Below are 17,150 nucleotides of genomic sequence, written 5' to 3'. Positions count from 1 at the left end.
GAAAAGTCAGGTCAACTATAAGCAACAAGAATTACAAGACATTGGCGAATCGTGCTATTCTATGGAATGTCCCGACATTGCTGCGTAAATAAGTTGTGTTATCTCCCAATTCCCAAATGTAATTGAACACAATATTTAGAGAGGATTCTTGATGCTGGTTTATATTCATAGGATAAATTATTCGTCAAAATTACTGCGATATTTGATCGGGGATGGTACATGGAGACGTAAACGCGGCAACGTGAGCCTGGGGCGCTGCACTGGCAGCAGCCTCTCCCTACAGCCTGTCTGTTATTTCTGTCTTTTTTATTATTTTTAGTTAGTCCAAAGTTTTGTGTTGGGGGAAACTTTTACTTTTCTATGTGGGGGAGGGGGGCAGGGTAAGGGGGAAACCGTTTCTCAGTCTCTTCCTGGCGGGGACGCGACTATTTCTCCGAGTCGCGTCCTCGCCCCCCACCTCGCGGCCTACCAGCTGGATCGGAGCGGCCTTTCCTGCCGGGGACCGGGAACCGGACCAGGGCTGCTACAGCGGCGGCGCAGCGCTGGATTCACCGCGGAGCGGGCGATGCCTACCTGGGTCGCCGTTTGGAGCTCCGGAGCGTTGGGCCGTTGCTCCAACATCGTGGAGCTCTGGTGCGGAGAGCTTCCAACGCGGGCGGCACTGACCGCCATCGTGGAGTCTTGGGACACCTTGCAGAAGGCCTACAGCAGCAATCTCCACCCGGCGCGGCCTACGGGCATTGGAAGCCGCAGACTCCGGTAGGAGGGGGCCGACTCTGTGTCCACGCCGCTGAGGACGTCCCGCAGCCCCGACGTCGGACTTACAACACCACGGCGGGGACATCGGGCCGCCCGTAGCGGCAACTGCGGAGGGCACGGGGAGGCCCTGACCACTGGGAACAATGGAAGAAGAAGACTGACGTTGGTGCCTTCTCACACAGTGGGGAACTTTGATTCTGCGGTGTGGGGATGTTTTATGTCAAACCCTATAGTGTGTTGTGTCCTGTTGATTTTTATTGTATGGCTGTATGGAAATTCATTTCACTGTGCCATCAGGCACATATGTCAATTAAATCTATCTTGAATCTTGAATCTTGAATCTGAATTGATTGTTTGCGGAGCTTTTTACATTCATCCAATGAGGCGTATTGGCATTACATGTCTTGATAAAACACATGTAAGATTAGCTAAGAATGAATTAAAAGGTCCGTTACTGCAAGAGTCAATCATATAAGTGTGAAATTGGATAAGGAAATAAACTAGGCGTTCTATGATTGGCAGATTTTCTTTCCCAATAGGCACCGGTGAATGGAGGGATGTTGTCGTTAAATCTGGCAGTTTAGCAACCATGTAGAACAGCCCAGTAGATTTGTTTTTAAATCAAATGCCCTTGCTGAGCCTTTACTTCATGTTGCCTCAGAACTACTATGTGGCTCTGGAATGCAGGTCAATTAGGGTAACCACATCGCCTGAGATGTTTTTTTCCACCATTCATATGTTATGCATTTCTTGCACAAACATATTTGATGGATCTAACAATTGCGCAATAAATCCCTTACCATTTTCTTGCAGAGTGGTTTTCAGCGCTAAAATTTCTGAAAGCAGAAATTAATCGGATTCCAGCGTAAAACGCATTTTTTTAACCACTGGTGTAAAAGTATGTTCATCAGTAGTGAACTTAAATGTGAATACGATGATATATTTTTTATTCAACATGTCGACAAACCCTTGTGTCTTTCCCACTGTTGTCATTACAAAGTACATGAGGATACTGCTCAAGGAACCCCTATGACGTACTCATCCAGGACAAGGGGTCACAGCTTAAGGATAAAGGGGAAATCCTTTAAAACCGAGATGAGAAGAACCTTTTTCACACAGAGAGTGGTGAATCTCTGGAACTCTCTGCCACAGAGGATAGTTGAGGCCAGTTCATTGGCTATATTTAAGAGGGAGTTAGATGTGGCCCTTGTGGCTAAGGGGATCAGGGGGTATGGAGAGAAGGCAGGTACGGGATACTGAGTTGGATGATCAGCCATGATCATATTGAATGGCGGTGCAGGCTCGAAGGGCCGAATGGCCTACTCCTGCACCTAATTTCTATGTTTCTATGTTTCTATGTACTGACCTGCCTCTTTTGCGCGGGCTTGTTTTTCTGGAAGGAAAATAAATACGTTTGCAAAGCATATAGTCAATCGGATATTTTTGTCACCGAGCGAAAGGGAAATGTTCATTGTTTTGGTTATTACCTAATTCCTATGCAGTTGCAGTATGTCGTGGACGCTGCCCAGTCCAGCACGCAAACCAGCCTCAGCTCCGTCAACTCAATTTCCATTTCACACTGCCTCGGGAAAGCAGCCAAAAATACTCAGGAACGAATAAACAAACCGATCATTCTCTCCGCTCCTTTCTCCCGTCGGGTAGAAAATACAAAAGCTTGAAAGCACATACGACCAGATTCAACAACGACATAACCCTGTCCCACTTAGGAAACCTGAACGGAAATTTCTGGAGACTTTGCGCCCCACCAAGGTTTCCGTGCGGTTCCCGGAGGTTCCCGGAGGTTTTTGTCAGTCTCCCTAATGGTCGAAAGTGGGTTTCGCTTCTTCTATGTTGTGGTCTTACCTCCCACTACCTGCAACCTCCGGCAACCACCTGCAACCTCCGGCAACCACCTTCAACTACCATCGCAACCGGCTTCGACTAGTAAATTACCGATTTTTAAAACGGCAACCTAATTTTAGTCGCGGCCGGTTTTGAATATTTTGAAATCATCGCACGAATTCGTAGATCAGCATTGAATTCAATGGCATAGAATATCGAGTGTCGCCAGACTCCACTACAGCCGTCAAGATCAATTTCATTCACATTTTGGTCAATCTCATTTCCACATTCTTACGATAGCGTACAAACACTCTATTCACTGTATCATCGCACCGTTTGACTACATTTCGTTCTTACATGTTTATTTGTAGTGGCGGTTATATCCCCCTTTGTAGTGTAGGCGTGGTGGTGTAATTGCAGGATGTGCAGGTGTTGTGAATATTAGTCTTTTGATTATTTCAGTTAATAGCAAATCGAAAAATGATGCAATGATCCAAATAAATCAATGTACATCTCTCGTAGTTGAGGACAGTAGTTGAGGGCAGTTATTTTAATTTAACTAAAGATGAACGGCTTTAAGTACAACGTCAATAACGATAGCAATGACAATACCAGATTGATAATGTCACCTCTTAATTCAACAGTTTCGAGCAGATCGCAAAGTGGTTGTTTTTTAGATATGCCCTGAAAGTGTTCAGCAAACATTAAACTCAACTGCAATACCTTTACCACAAAGACTCAAATGCATTATTCGTCTCATTATTGTCTTCAGTAGGGCAAGTAGAAACCAAAAACACACTGAGAACTTGTCAGCTACAAAACGTGTATAAGATTGAAAATATGTTCTCTTTCTGGGTGTAGTGTTGTGATTAGAGACGATACATTATTGTTAAGTTACGACAACGCCAGCGGTTCGATTGTCAGATCACATCTACTTTATCACAATTCTGATGCACTTGATGATAATATCATTACTCACTGCAGAGCTCGCGGTAGTCATCAATCTCTGTGAAATACAGAGACGGGGAGGATAAAGATGTTGCGAGTAAACCCTCTAATATTACTGGACATCAAATTATTCGACAAAGGCAAGAAACAAGATCGAAGGATTTTGGTCAGCTTTCCATGACATGTTTTTTGGAGTAGCTGAGACATACATAATTAAAGGAGGCAATGTGGTCAGTGTAAAGCCACTTATGAAACCTGAACTGAAACCTCTGGAGACTTTGTGCCCCACCCAAGGTTTCCGTGCGGTTCCCGGTGGTTTTTGTCTGTCTCCCTACCTGCTTCCACTACCTGCAACCTCCGACAACCACCTGCAACCTCTGGGAACCGCACGGAAACCTTGGGTGGGGCACAAAGTCTCCAGAGGTTTCCGTTCAGGTTTCCTAAGTGGGACAGGAGCATGACTTGGTGGAGGTACCAGCGATTGTGCCCATTGATTCATTTATGTTCGCCGGAGGTTTTCCCTGTTTACAGTACTGTTTGATACAATTAGACCCAGAGCATGAAAACAGGCCATTCGGCCCAATTTGCCCACGCCGCCCAAGATGCCATATCTACAATAGTCTCACTTTTCTTCCGTTGACCCATATCCTTCTAAATCTTTCCTGCCCATGTACCTTTTCAAATGTTTCTTTAATGTTCAGATAGGTCCTACGCCAACTCTTTGGATTCTACTGGATTTTCTGGCAGTGCACTTCACCGAAGCGTTGAGATACTTTTGCACACATTTCCTGATTTCCAGGTGTCACAAATAAAAGTTTACACGTTTGCACAATTTTCATTTACTTATCACGCCACACCAACTGTTTTCATCAGTAGAATTGCCTATAAAAACCGACCGTTCGTTCACCTGGTTTAAAGGTTTACTGGCACATAGCGAGAAAAAAAGGATCTATGTAGTTTTGATTTATAAGTTATTGCCGCTCACCTTTTTCCTTTTCCTTCAGTTTTTCTTCTGAAAGATGAACGGTCAACTACGATTTAATGACAATGGAACGATGTAGCAACTGAGTTCTTCGTTGGCAACTTGAACACATAAAACGTGAGTAAAAATTACGGTCTACAAACGAATGGAGGGCTTGTCTGAGGCAGATCACACCACCATGACAACCACAGTATAGGTCGTCTATCCGCTCATCTGAATATATGAACAGGGAAGGCACTGCCCTCGCGTGGTCGCATTAGAGATGTGTTTCTTCCCCACGAGATGTCAGAACTAAGATATACTTAGCATGTAATTGTGTCTGGTGTCATTGTATTCATAATAATAATAATAAATGTTATTTTGTGGGCGCCTTTCAAGAGTCTCAAGGACACCTTACAAAAATTTAGCAGGTAGAGGAAAAACATGTAAGGGAAATGAAATAAATAGTAGAGACATGACTAGTACATAAAGTAAAGACATAATTCAATACAAAACACAATATGAGGCAATTAATGCACAGATGAAAAGGGAGGGGGACGTGGGGCTAAGGATAGGCAGAGGTGAAGAGATGGGTCTTGAGGCGGGACTGGAAGATGGTAAGGGACACGGAATTGCGGATCAGTTGGGGCAGGGAGTTCCAGAGCCTAGGAGCTGCCCTGGAGAAGGCTCTATCCGCAAAACTGCGGAGGCTGGACTTGTGGATGGAGAGGAGACCGGCTGATGTGGATCTGAGGGACCGTGAGGGTTGGTAGGGGAGAGGAGGTCAGTGAGATATGGGGGGGGGGGGAGCAGATGGGGGAGGGCTTGGAGGGTGAGGATAAGGATTTTATAGGGGATCCGGGGGGGGAGGGGAAGCAGTGAAGTTGTTTGAGGACTGGAGTGATGTGATGCCATGATTTGGTGTGGGGGATGAGTCGGGCGGCTGCGTTCTGGACCAGTTGGAGTCGGTTGATGTAGGTGGAGCTCAGGATTTTGTAGTCCAGTCGGGAGGATCCGGATGAGTGGCAGCGGGAGATGTGAGAGAGGGTCTGAGTTTGGCGATGTTGCGGAGAGGACATGGAGTGATGTGATGCCATGAGACCAACATTTGGTGTGGGTTTGAATTAGTCGGGCGGCTGCGTTCTGGGACCAGTTGGAGTCGGTTGATGTAGGTGGAGCTGATGCCAAGGAGAAGTGAGTTGCAGTAGTCCAGTCGGGAGGAGATGAAGGCACGGATGAGTCTTTCAGCAGCGGGAGGTGTGAGAGAGGGTCTGAGTTTGGCGATGTTGCGGAGATGGCAGAAGGAGGTTTTAATGACATGGCGGATGTGAGGCTCAAGGGAGAGGGTGGAATCAAAGATCACGCCAAGGTTGCGGGCCTGGGGAGATGGGGAGGCGGATAAACAATGTTTTCGCTGCATCTCGGTTCTTGTGAGAATAATTCATCAAGACCAACATATTATCATGTTCATTTAGAGCAGCGTCTTAAACTTCAATTATCAGCATTGCGATTGTGCTATTTATTCTTGATGTCTCAAATAAGGGGAGGCTATACAGGAGGAAACTTAAATGTTTTTAATGATAGCATCTACAATATTTAGTTTACAATATTAATAATAATGTAGGCAACGAGAATATAAAGTGATAGTTGAAGATACTTAATCCTCTGACCCCACATTATAAATAAATCTACCATATCAAACTAGTAGTTAGCAATTCGCTCGTGCAAGTTCCATATCCTTGTGATTGAGGCAGTGCAACGTAGGTTCACGAGATTGATCCCTGGGATGGCGGGACTGTCATATGAGGAAAGATTGAAAAGACTAGGCTTGTATTCACTGGAGTTTTGAAGGATGAGGGGGAATCTTATAGAAACGTATACAATTATAAAATGACTGGACAAGCTAGATGCAGGAAAAATGTTCCCAATGTCGGGCGAATCCAGAACCAGGGGCCACAGTCTTAGAAGAAAGGGGAGGTCATTTTAGACTGAGGTGAGAAAAAACGTTTTCACCCAGAGAGTTGTCAATTTATGAAATTCCCTGCCACAGAGGGCAGTGGAGGCCGAGTCACTGGATGGATTTAAGAGAGTTGGATAGAGCTCTAGGGACTAGTGGAGTCAAGGGATATGGGGAGAAGGCAGGCACGGGTTTATTGGTAGGGGACGATAAGCCATGATCACAATGAATGGCGGTGCTGGCTGGAAGGGCCGAATGGCCTCCTCCTGCACCTATTTTCTATGTTTCTATGTTTCTATGTTTCTATGTTTCTATGTTTCTATGTTTCTATGTTTCTATATGTATTGCTCACCGCATTGCTCCAGAGCTGATCTTGTATCTAGCCAATACATATTGCAACAGTGTTGTTTTAATCATAACTATATCAATCATAAATTATATACTCTTAATGCTTGAATGTAATATGAGGTAATTCAAAAGGGACACGTACAGCACGTTATCGGCGAGAACATTGATCAGTAACAGGGAACCGGCCGCATTTTTAAAACTGTTGCAGCTGGTGGTGTTTTAGTGACACAGATCTCCAGGTAAAAGTGGAACAGCGAACGCATAATGTCAAACCGAGCACACCATGAAAAAAAAATGTTGTCCCAACGCCAATCTCCAACATTTCAAAGTCATATGTGGATATGCGCATTTGTAGTTTTACGTTGCCATGGCATTGCAGTCTTCTTGCACCAGAATGTATTTGGGTAGGCTCATATGTGTTCATGCATCTTATAACCATCAACAATCGCACATTCGAACAAGTTTCCATTTCCCCTACTCTGAATTATATGTGTATCAACCAGAAACTCTTTTTTTTTAACGGCAGCCCCAACAATTGGTGTTCCGTTCCATATTTGGCAAAACTGCAATTGACCGGCAGAGAGATAGATATTCCTGAAAGTATTTCGACGCGACATTAAAATAACACGTGAGTTTGAAAAACATTCCTGCATTGATTCCACTTGTGCATCCTAAACTTTACTTGGAGGGGAAGAGTGAACTCGCCTTGTGTGGTAGAATTAAGACAATCGTTGTGAACAGGAAACATATAAGAACATCGGAATATTGCATATTTTGTGTAATGTAATATATACTTAGTGAAACGTGTGTATGTTTTTCACCTTCATCCAACGTTGCAATGTCTCCTGCGTAAAATAAAAAAAAAATGATCAACAAAATGTTGTATAAAGTTATGCTATACAATGCAGAAATAGGGGGTTTGGAATTAAGAAATAGTCGGACATGTGCCGTCTCCATTCGTCGCCAAGTACAGCTTATCGATCATTGATTGGTTGTCAAGGATGACAGTGTGAATCAAACGGTTCCATTTACTTATTGTTCACGTTTGCTATTTACCAAGAAACCTCTATGGTAATGGAATAACGATTACATCCCACTCTCTGATCCCATATGAAAGGATTCCTGCATTCCAGATATTAGAAATCAACCATGGATATATAAACATAGAAAATAGGTGCAGGAGTAAGCCATTCGGCCCTTCGAGCCTGCACCGCCATTCAATATGATCAAGGCTGATCATCCAACTCAGTATCCTGTACCTGCCTTCTCTCCATACCCCCTGATTCCTTTAGCCACAAGGGCCATATCTAACTCCCTCTTAAATATAGCCAAATAACTGGCCTCAACTACCTTCTGTGGCAGAGAGTTCCACTGATTCACCACTCTCTGTGTGAAAAACGTTTTTCTCATCTCGGTCCTAAAAGACTTCCCCCTTATCCTTAAACTGTGACCCCTTATTCTGGACATCCCAAACGTTGGGAACAATCTTCCTGCATCTGGCCTGTCCAACCCCTTAAGAATTTTGTAAGTTTCTCTAAGATCCCCACTCAAACTTCTAAATTCTAGCGAGTGCAAGCCGAGTCTATCCAGTCTTTCTTCATATGAAAGTCCTGCCATCCCTGGAATCAGTCTGGTGAACCTTCTCTGTACTCCCTCTATGGCAAGAATGTCTTTCCTCAGATTAGGAGACCAAAACTGTACGCAATACTCCAATCCAATATTTTATCAATCCCAGTGGGGGGCTGAGTGAGATAGGAATGGGAGATAAGACGAGTTTAATATTACACTACACTGGAAATAGAAGCACGGTCAACATACAATGGGACCTTATTTATGCGCGTAGATATCGTTCTGAAGCATCTGTTACCTGTCACCACGTAACAGATATATAGTTTGTGTTCCGCCCATTTGTTATTCTCGGGGTAGCAAACTGGAGGCTAATCTAGGGATTGGAAATGGTCATTCTCCCCAATTCATCAGTGGAAGACGAAATGTGTTTCATCCAGATTAATTGCATGCTCCGGTGATGAAATTGTAAGAGCTTGCTTCTTATAGATGGCAGAATAAGGTATTACTTACTACTTTTGTCGCGAGACCTTTTAAGCTCTGGAGGTGTAGAAAGGAATCGAATGAAAACGACAGTTCATCTACTCTCCTTTAACGAAGGAACCAAACAAGAAATTTATCCCTGATTGTTTGTGTTTGAACTCAGTGCATAGAATTTCATCAGCGAAACATTGGTTCTGATCTTATGTACCTGATGCGTGCATCACCAGAAAAAAAGGAATACATCCCAGCTATAATTTGTGGTACAGTCGTTACTGACAATATATTAAATTTATTTGATTCAATATATCCCTTTTTTACGTTGCCATTGACATTAAAAGAGCACCACTTTACGCGATGTGGAATCTTACACGGCGCAACTTGATCGACGGCAACATAAACAAGCTGTGCGCTTGTTCGGAAATTGCCAATTAAAGGGGCTGTCCCACGAGCATGCGACCTGCATGCGGCAAGCGCGACCTAAAGGGCCTGTCCCACGAGCATGCGACCTGCATGCCGCAAGCGCGACCAAACCGGAAGCGGAGGCCGAGTGAGTGACATGAAGTTCGAGCGAAGTCCGCGGGAAGTTCGCGCGTGACGTACGGCGTCGAGGCGGAATTTTTGATCACGGCCAGTTTTTCGGAGCCCCGCGTGATGCCGGGACCAGCTCCGCACAACTCCATACGGCTCCGGCGATCGAAGTGGGACCGGCCCCGCGAGGCCGTACGGCTCAAGCGACCACGTTAGGCCGTTCTTCCCGCATGGAGTTGCATGCTCGTGGGACAGGCCCTTTAGGTCGCGCTTGCCGCGTGGTGTCGCATGCTCGTGAGGCCAGGCCCTTTAGTATTGTCTCTTGAGCTGAAGAGACTTCCCGTGTCCACTTGTAGGTGGCCATGGAGTAGCTAGGAATTAAACATTTACCCCCAAACCCTGCACCTTATCTTGGACTGATTCTAAACGGATTCAAAATTGCAAACAGCCTTGAATCCTTCTGAACGACGCACATAATTATAGAAAGAACCCGACAACTAATCATCGTTGAAAACGTGAACTTCATTGAAAATTAAGATATTCAAAAAGTTAATGCCAACAACAACGATTACAATGCTCTATCATTTAAAGAGAAAATATTTTTTTTCATAGGTTATTTTAGAACCTCGCGATTGTTCCTCTCTAATATATTATCCTTATTTAAAATTAATCAAGGCAGAAGTTGTGCAAATAATTTCCATTGATTATTGTTCGAGAACCCATCAGTTGCGTCATTCATAAGTATCATTAAGCATGTGAGTATTGGATTATGTCCTGAAAAAGGACCAGTTCAATGTGCTCAACAACTGCGAGGTTTTTCGCTTGCCATAAACAATCCCACAAATAGCCCGAGAATGTGAAATACTAATAAATTAAGCTACTTCGACGGCAGTTTGAGAGAAACGGCATTATGTTGAGTGGGGATGTCGGCTGCTTCGGATTGCTGAGGTAGGTTGGCGGCTACTTCGATGGCTAGTTTGAGAGTACTCTACATATTCCTCTCGCTCTACTTTTTCTACTGAAAAGTAACTTGTACTTCTCTCTACCCCATTTAACATATCAAAAGGATTTGTGTATAGGAGCAGGGAGGTTCTACTGCAGTTGTACAGGGTCTTGGTGAGACCACCCCTGGAGTATTGAGTACAGTTTTGGTCTCCTAATCTGAGGAAAGACATTCTTGCCGTAGAGGGAGTGCAGAGAAGGTTCACCAAACTGATTCCTGGGATGTTAGGACTTTCATGTGAAGAAAGACTGGATAGACTCGGATTGTACTCGCTAGAATTTAGAAGATTGAGGAGGGATCTTATAGAAACTTACAAAATTCTTAAGGGGTTGGACAGACTAGATGCACGAAGATTGTTCCCGATGTTGGGGATGTCGAGAATAAGGGGTCAGCGTTTATGGATAAGGGGGAAGTCTTTTAGGACCGAGATGAGAAAAACATTTTTTCACACAGAGAATGGTGAATCTCTGGAATTCTCTGGTACAGAAGGTAGTTGAGGCCAGTTCATTGGCTATATTTTAGAGGGAGTCAGATGTAGCCCTTGTGGCTAAAGGGATCAGGGGTTATGGAGAGAAGGCAGGTAGAGGATACTGAGTTGGATAATCAGCCATGATCATATTGAATGGCGGTGCAGGCTCGAAGGGCCGAAAGGCCTACTCCTGCACCTATTTTCTATGTTTCTATGTTTCCACGTTAACGAATGGTATCAGGCAGAAAGTTTGATTGCTTTTCTTTCTGCAGATGCTTCAGCACATGGTGAGTTTATTCAGCACTTTTCGTTTTATCCGGATTTCAGGCATTTGCAAATGTTTGCAACTTAGCTGATCTTATATCAGTGCTCACCGAATTGTGCACGAGTTGCTCTCGTTTCTAAACAACAATAAAATAACGACACATGTTAGTTAATGTTATAGATATACAATATCAGAGCAGAATTTTGATTAAATAACGAAAAACAACCCAATAGAGAATGGTCTATTTGCCACAATTCAGCTTGTAGTGATATGAATCATAATTTAATTTATGTTCAATTCTATTATACAATGTATATCGCAGCCAGCTGTGGGATATATGAGAACATCTTTCGGAAGTCGGCATATGTCAAGGCACCGTCATCTCGTTTTCGTAAACCATGACAAATAGAGGTTCTGACTCTTCTCGAATGTTCCTTTCACGGCATATTCATGGAAAGAAAACATGCACAACTGCGGGCTTTACGTGTGACAAAATTAATATGTCAATCGGGTGCTCCATCTGTGATTGTACCAATGATCTGGACATGTTCAGATGTTCTTTCCTCAATGCCCGACGAGCTGGGCAGATAACTGATTAAAAATAATACTCATGTAAGAACACTACCAAGAGCTGTTTATTAAAATTATTAGCGAATCAAATAATGTTGGATTGTTTTTCTGACCTCCATCAATTAGAAGTTTCTCCAATCGTTTAATTTCTGGAATTGTTTAAAAAGAGACGTTAATTGAGCAGAGAACGACAGAAAGCGCAAATAGAGAGAGGGCGATGGATAGTTAGGCAGTGATAGATGATAGATAGATAGATAGATAGATAGATAGATAGATAGATAGATAGATAGATAGATAGATAGATAGATAGATAGATAGATAGAGCGATAGATAGATAGATAGATAGATAGATAGATAGACAGACAGACAGATAGATAGATAGATAGATAGATAGATAGATAGATAGATAGATAGATAGATAGATAGATAGACAGATAGATAGATAGATAGATAGATAGATAGATAGATAGATAGATAGATAGATAGATAGATAGATAGATAGATAGATAGATAGATAGATAGATAGATAGATAGATAGATAGATAGATAGGTAGACAGACAGACAGATAGATAGATAGATAGATAGATAGATAGATAGATAGATAGATAGATAGATAGATAGATAGATAGATAGATAGATAGATAGATAGATAGATAGATAGATAGATATAGATAGATAGATAGATAGATAGATAGATAGATATATAGAGAGAGAGATAGATAGATAGATAGATAGATAGATAGATAGATAGATAGATAGATAGATAGATAGATAGATAGATAGATAGATAGATAGATAGATAGATAGATAGATAGATAGATAGATAGATAGAGAGAGAGAGAGAGGGAGGAAGGGATGAAATCTGCTAAATGCATGTAGCATATATCTCTTTAAATATTTATGTTTAGTTCATTTTTCTTTCATACGCGCTGCTTTTAATTTCACATCCCGAAAGAGCACTTTCATCGCTATTACATTCCACATAAAAGCCTGTGCAATCAATGTCGTATTGGTACATTCCCAGGTGCTTTCTTCAATACTTTTAACGTCAGGTGGATGCTGCAACGGAGAGATTGCAGTGTGTTGTGGCGCCGTCTGGTGGCTAGGCCTGTTATAGTTCGAAACCTCGTTAGTAGAACTGGAACGGGCGCGTGACTGCTTTTGGCGTGAATATGACGTCATGCGTACGCGGCTGTGCCGAACTGCAACTGCAAGGACCCAGTTAGTGCTCACTCCCAGCCCGCGAGTGCCTGACGCTGTATCTGCCAACAAAACCCACTTCATTCTCAACGTGTGTCTCGCCATATTGGTGACCCCGACTTTCACGATGGTCACAGCCACCAACCTACCTCGGCAATCCGAAGCAGCCGGCATCCCGGCCCACCAGAATGCCGTTTCTCTCAAACTGCCCGCGTGTCGGACATCGCAGCCCCATCGCAGGTGTGGTTCCAGCAGGCTGAGGCCCAGTTCCATATTCGACACATTGCGCGTAAGAGTTACCGGGTTTTTGATGCATTGTCGCGGTCCGCCGTCAATGCCGTTCATAGAATAGGGAACGAGAGAGAGAGAGAGGGGGGGGGGGGGGGGCAGAGAGAGAAAGTGCGGGGGGGGAGAGACGGGGCAGAGAGAGAGAGAGAGCGAGGGAGAGAGCGAGGGAGAGGGAGACGGAGAGAGAGAGAGAGAGAGAGAGAGAGAGAGAGGGGCAGAGAGAGGGAGAGAGAGAGAGATAGAGAGGGCTGAGAGAGACAATAGACAATAGCTGCGGCAGTAGGCCATTCGGCGGCGTGGGCAGCGGGAGCCGCCCTCGCCCCTGTTGGTGCGGTTACGGGAGAAGGTGGGCACTCTCCCTCCTGTTCCAACGTCTCGTCATGGGATGGTGCCTTCGCACGTCGCATTTGGATCTCAAGGACTTCCTGCGTCGGGATGCTCACCGGACGTCGCCGCAACGACCTTACGAGGCCCCTTTTCAGGTGCTGCAGCGTGGAATTTCGACTTTTGTGCTGGACATGTGGGGCCGGCGAGAGACTGTGTCGGTGGATCGCCTTAAGCCGGCCCATTTGGACATTCCTCAGCTCGTACAGGTGGCCCTGCCTCGTCGGCGGGGACGTCCGCCGTCCCGGCCGCTCCTGTCTTCGCTTTTGACGGTTGTGTCTCCACCCTCGGACAACGTGTGTACGAGGTCCGGTCGCTTCGTTCGTCTGCCTGTTCGTTTTCGTTTCTCCGTTTCTGAGGGGGAGGGGGGAGGGGGGGCATGTGGCGCCATCTGGTGGTTAGGCCTGTTATAGGTCGAACCCTCGTTGGTACAACTGGAACGGGCACGTAATTGCGCTTGGCGGCAAGATGACGACATGTGTCACGAGTCTCGCCATAATATTCTCATAGTTTTAATCTTATACTTCGAAAAATGTAACAAGACAATGACATTAACCCCGCCCCGTGTCGCGATTTCACTTTTGTGTGATTTGTCCGCTGGTATACTTACGTTTTGCTCAAAATACACGTTTGTATTAGTTCTAAAGATCTTCCATGAATCATGCCATTACAAAATGGCTGAACCCTCAGCAGCTTTGATCAAGCAATGTCCGCTGTAAGTGAAGAGAAAATGCCTCTTTGACAGTGCGGGACCTGGGCCAGGACTTGTATTCCTTGTCAGACACCCAAGGACTGCATTTGTGATTGTAAACCGTTTATGTAATTACCTGCTTCTTTGTCTCGCAGTTCTTCTTCTAAAATACACAAGGAACAATTCGATACATTTTAGGCAACTGTATGTATACTTGAACCTTTTCATAATTTCACAATGTTCCATAATGATTGCCGCGCCTTCATTCTTCGATTTTCTTTCAGGTTAAGTTATGCGGAAATTGAGCCGAATTACATTCCACACATCGATAAGGATAAATGTTGTGTACTTGAAAATATGTTGATTGTATTATAAACACTGAAGATTTCTGCTTGAACATGCCATCATGGACTACAAAATATACGTTACTATGTTAAGGAAAAAGTTACGGATCTTATATATCATTGTAATTACAAGTTATTAACTGGAACGGTGATAATTATTTATTTGAAACGTGATATTTACTCATGTTCATTCTCAGTAACTTTCATTAAATAAGTTCCCATTTTTAAATTAACATGTACGTCGAAAGTTAGTTTTGCTCACCATATTGCTCCCTGGATATTCTTCCCTCTATAGCTGAAATAGTTGTTGAGAAAATCATTCACTAACAACCGAGAACATGATCTGTAAATAGCATACGATTGATAGCACATGCAACACATAACAGTACAGCATAGGAATAGGACCCTCAGCCCATGGCATCGGTACCGGACATGATTACAAGACCATGTAATATTATCTGCCGGAACATGCTCCACATCCATCCATACCCTGCATATTCATGTCCTGTGTAAAAGTCTCTTTAAAGCTGATACACAACATCTTACATTTAGTTGCAATATATATATATAGCTTAACATAAGCTTAACATAAACTGAATGAGAGGCACAGTGTAGAGTTCAGGGAAATGGCGAATAGACAGCAGTAACGGAAGTGCATGGAGTTGTTGGAAGGATTCCACGCCATTTGTCGCATATGCAATGCTGTACCCAGGATGGTGTGGTATATTTCGGAGGGGTATTCTATTGTTGGATCGGTATCAGTTATGGATCCAATTTAATATATTAGACTTGCAAATCAGGTCCATATTATATTTACATATTATGAATTGAAGTGAGTTTTGTTTGCCTGCCACGTCCTCAAGTATCAATTTGACACGAGGTACTTGATTATTAATATTTTCACAGTTGTCTGTGGCCTTCGCTCAAAGCAAATTGTCCGACAATCCCCCTGTGGATAAATATGGTGTTCATTTCGCGTTTGCTTCCCTCATTTCGTTCCACATTAATTTGTTCAATGTTAATATTACGGTTAATAAAAATAGTGGCTATCGTTTTTGTGCAGCGAACCCAAGGTGATTTACGGTGGAATATAGTAAAAGTGTACCTAAATGCTGCAATTCGCCCAAATCTGAGGCAATTTCGAGTGGAATTTCGCCGAAATGTGGGGAAATTTGGAAAGTGAAACTTTTTTTTCGGTGTGTATTAAAAAAATAAGAGCGTGGAGAATATGATTTCCTCCTGAAAGCATTTAAAAATCCTACAAAGCTAAACACTTTACCTTCATCTGTCACGCCTGGTTCTTCTATAAATACAAATTTGGGATAGAGAAGAATATTACACTTACATCATCATATCTTTTTTGGATCAGAGATTGTTTAATTTAAATGCCCTTTTCGCGATTTATCTGAATTTAGGTACACTTTTACATTGTAGGACGAATAAAACATAAATAAGGGAAATTGTAAAATAACAACACAGAGACACCAAACATTTCCTTCACTGATATTACGCGTGTCGTATAGAAAACGAATCTCCCTTATTATGGTGTTCAGATGGAACTCATAATTTCATTCATAGAAACATAGAAAATATGTGCAGGAGTAGGCCATTCTGCCCTTCGAGCCTGCACCGCCATTTAATATGGTCATGGCTGATCATCCAACTCAGTATCATATAGCTGCCTTCTCGCCATTCCCCCTGATCCCTTTAGCCACAAAGGCCACATATAACTCCCGCTTAAATATAGCCAATGAACTGGCATCTCAACTAACCTTCTGTGGCAGAGAGTTCCAGAGGTTCACCACTCTCTGTGTGAAAAATATTGTTCTCATCTCGGTCCTAAAGTACTTCCCTCTTATCCTTAAACAATGTCCCCTTGTTCTGGACTTCCCCAACATCGGGAACAATCTTCCTGCATCTAGCCTGTCCAACCCCTTAAGAATCTTGTAAGTTTCTATAAGAGCCCCCCTCAATCTTCTAAATTCTAGCGAGTACAAGCCGAGTCTATCCAGTCTTTCTTCATATGAAAGTCCTGACATCCCAGGAATCAGCCTGGTGAACCTTCTCTGTACTCCCTCTATGGCAAGAATGTCTTTCCTCAGACATTCACTCTTCATCCACCTGTCTTTGCTCGTCGCTTTATAATCTCCGTTATTGGATATGTTAGTTTTCCTTTGTGGACTGATTTTCACGGCAATTCTACGTTTAAGGCTCCTTATGCATAGCTTGCTATAGTTTCTTAGGGACGGTAAATGGCTTCTCCCTGCCGGTTACTGTGAAATATATAATAACTCAACTGGAACGATGCAAATGGCAATTTCCAAATGGCATTTCGTGAAGCATGGACAAACTCGGCACGTTTGCAAAATGAATACCTACGGTATTATTTGAAAGATAATTACGCTGATTAAATGTTGTATACGTGAGACCCTAACACGTATGACAAATTGACTAACAACAGTCGTGCCATATGGATGGTTTTCTTGCCTGAAGTACCATTGAGCCGTCACAAGAATACACCGCTTAACTGGAAATGCGATTGT

General features: G+C 43.4%; 1 protein-coding gene across 1 annotated transcript in view; it reads right to left on the bottom strand.

Moving 5' to 3' along the window:
* Nucleotides 1-861: 861 nt before the first annotated feature.
* Nucleotides 862-17,150, bottom strand: part of LOC129714822 (tax1-binding protein 1 homolog B-like) — a 40,945-nt gene continuing 24,656 nt past the window's right edge. Inside the window, exons 15-26 of the mRNA XM_055664664.1 lie at nt 15,887-15,910; nt 14,870-14,902; nt 14,400-14,426; nt 11,813-11,848; nt 11,239-11,265; nt 8,895-8,921; nt 7,637-7,660; nt 6,820-6,846; nt 4,535-4,561; nt 3,581-3,607; nt 2,126-2,152; nt 862-1,595 (exon numbers count right to left, since the gene is read on the bottom strand). Coding sequence (XP_055520639.1) covers nt 1,492-1,595; nt 2,126-2,152; nt 3,581-3,607; nt 4,535-4,561; nt 6,820-6,846; nt 7,637-7,660; nt 8,895-8,921; nt 11,239-11,265; nt 11,813-11,848; nt 14,400-14,426; nt 14,870-14,902; nt 15,887-15,910 — 410 coding nt within the window. The 3' untranslated portion in view covers nt 862-1,491. The remainder of the gene's footprint in view (nt 1,596-2,125; nt 2,153-3,580; nt 3,608-4,534; nt 4,562-6,819; nt 6,847-7,636; nt 7,661-8,894; nt 8,922-11,238; nt 11,266-11,812; nt 11,849-14,399; nt 14,427-14,869; nt 14,903-15,886; nt 15,911-17,150) is intronic.

Source organism: Leucoraja erinacea, chromosome 42, assembly GCF_028641065.1.
Source record: "Leucoraja erinacea ecotype New England chromosome 42, Leri_hhj_1, whole genome shotgun sequence".
NCBI classification, from domain to species: Eukaryota; Metazoa; Chordata; class Chondrichthyes; order Rajiformes; family Rajidae; genus Leucoraja; species Leucoraja erinaceus.
This window is presented reverse-complemented; position numbering and strand designations above follow the sequence as displayed.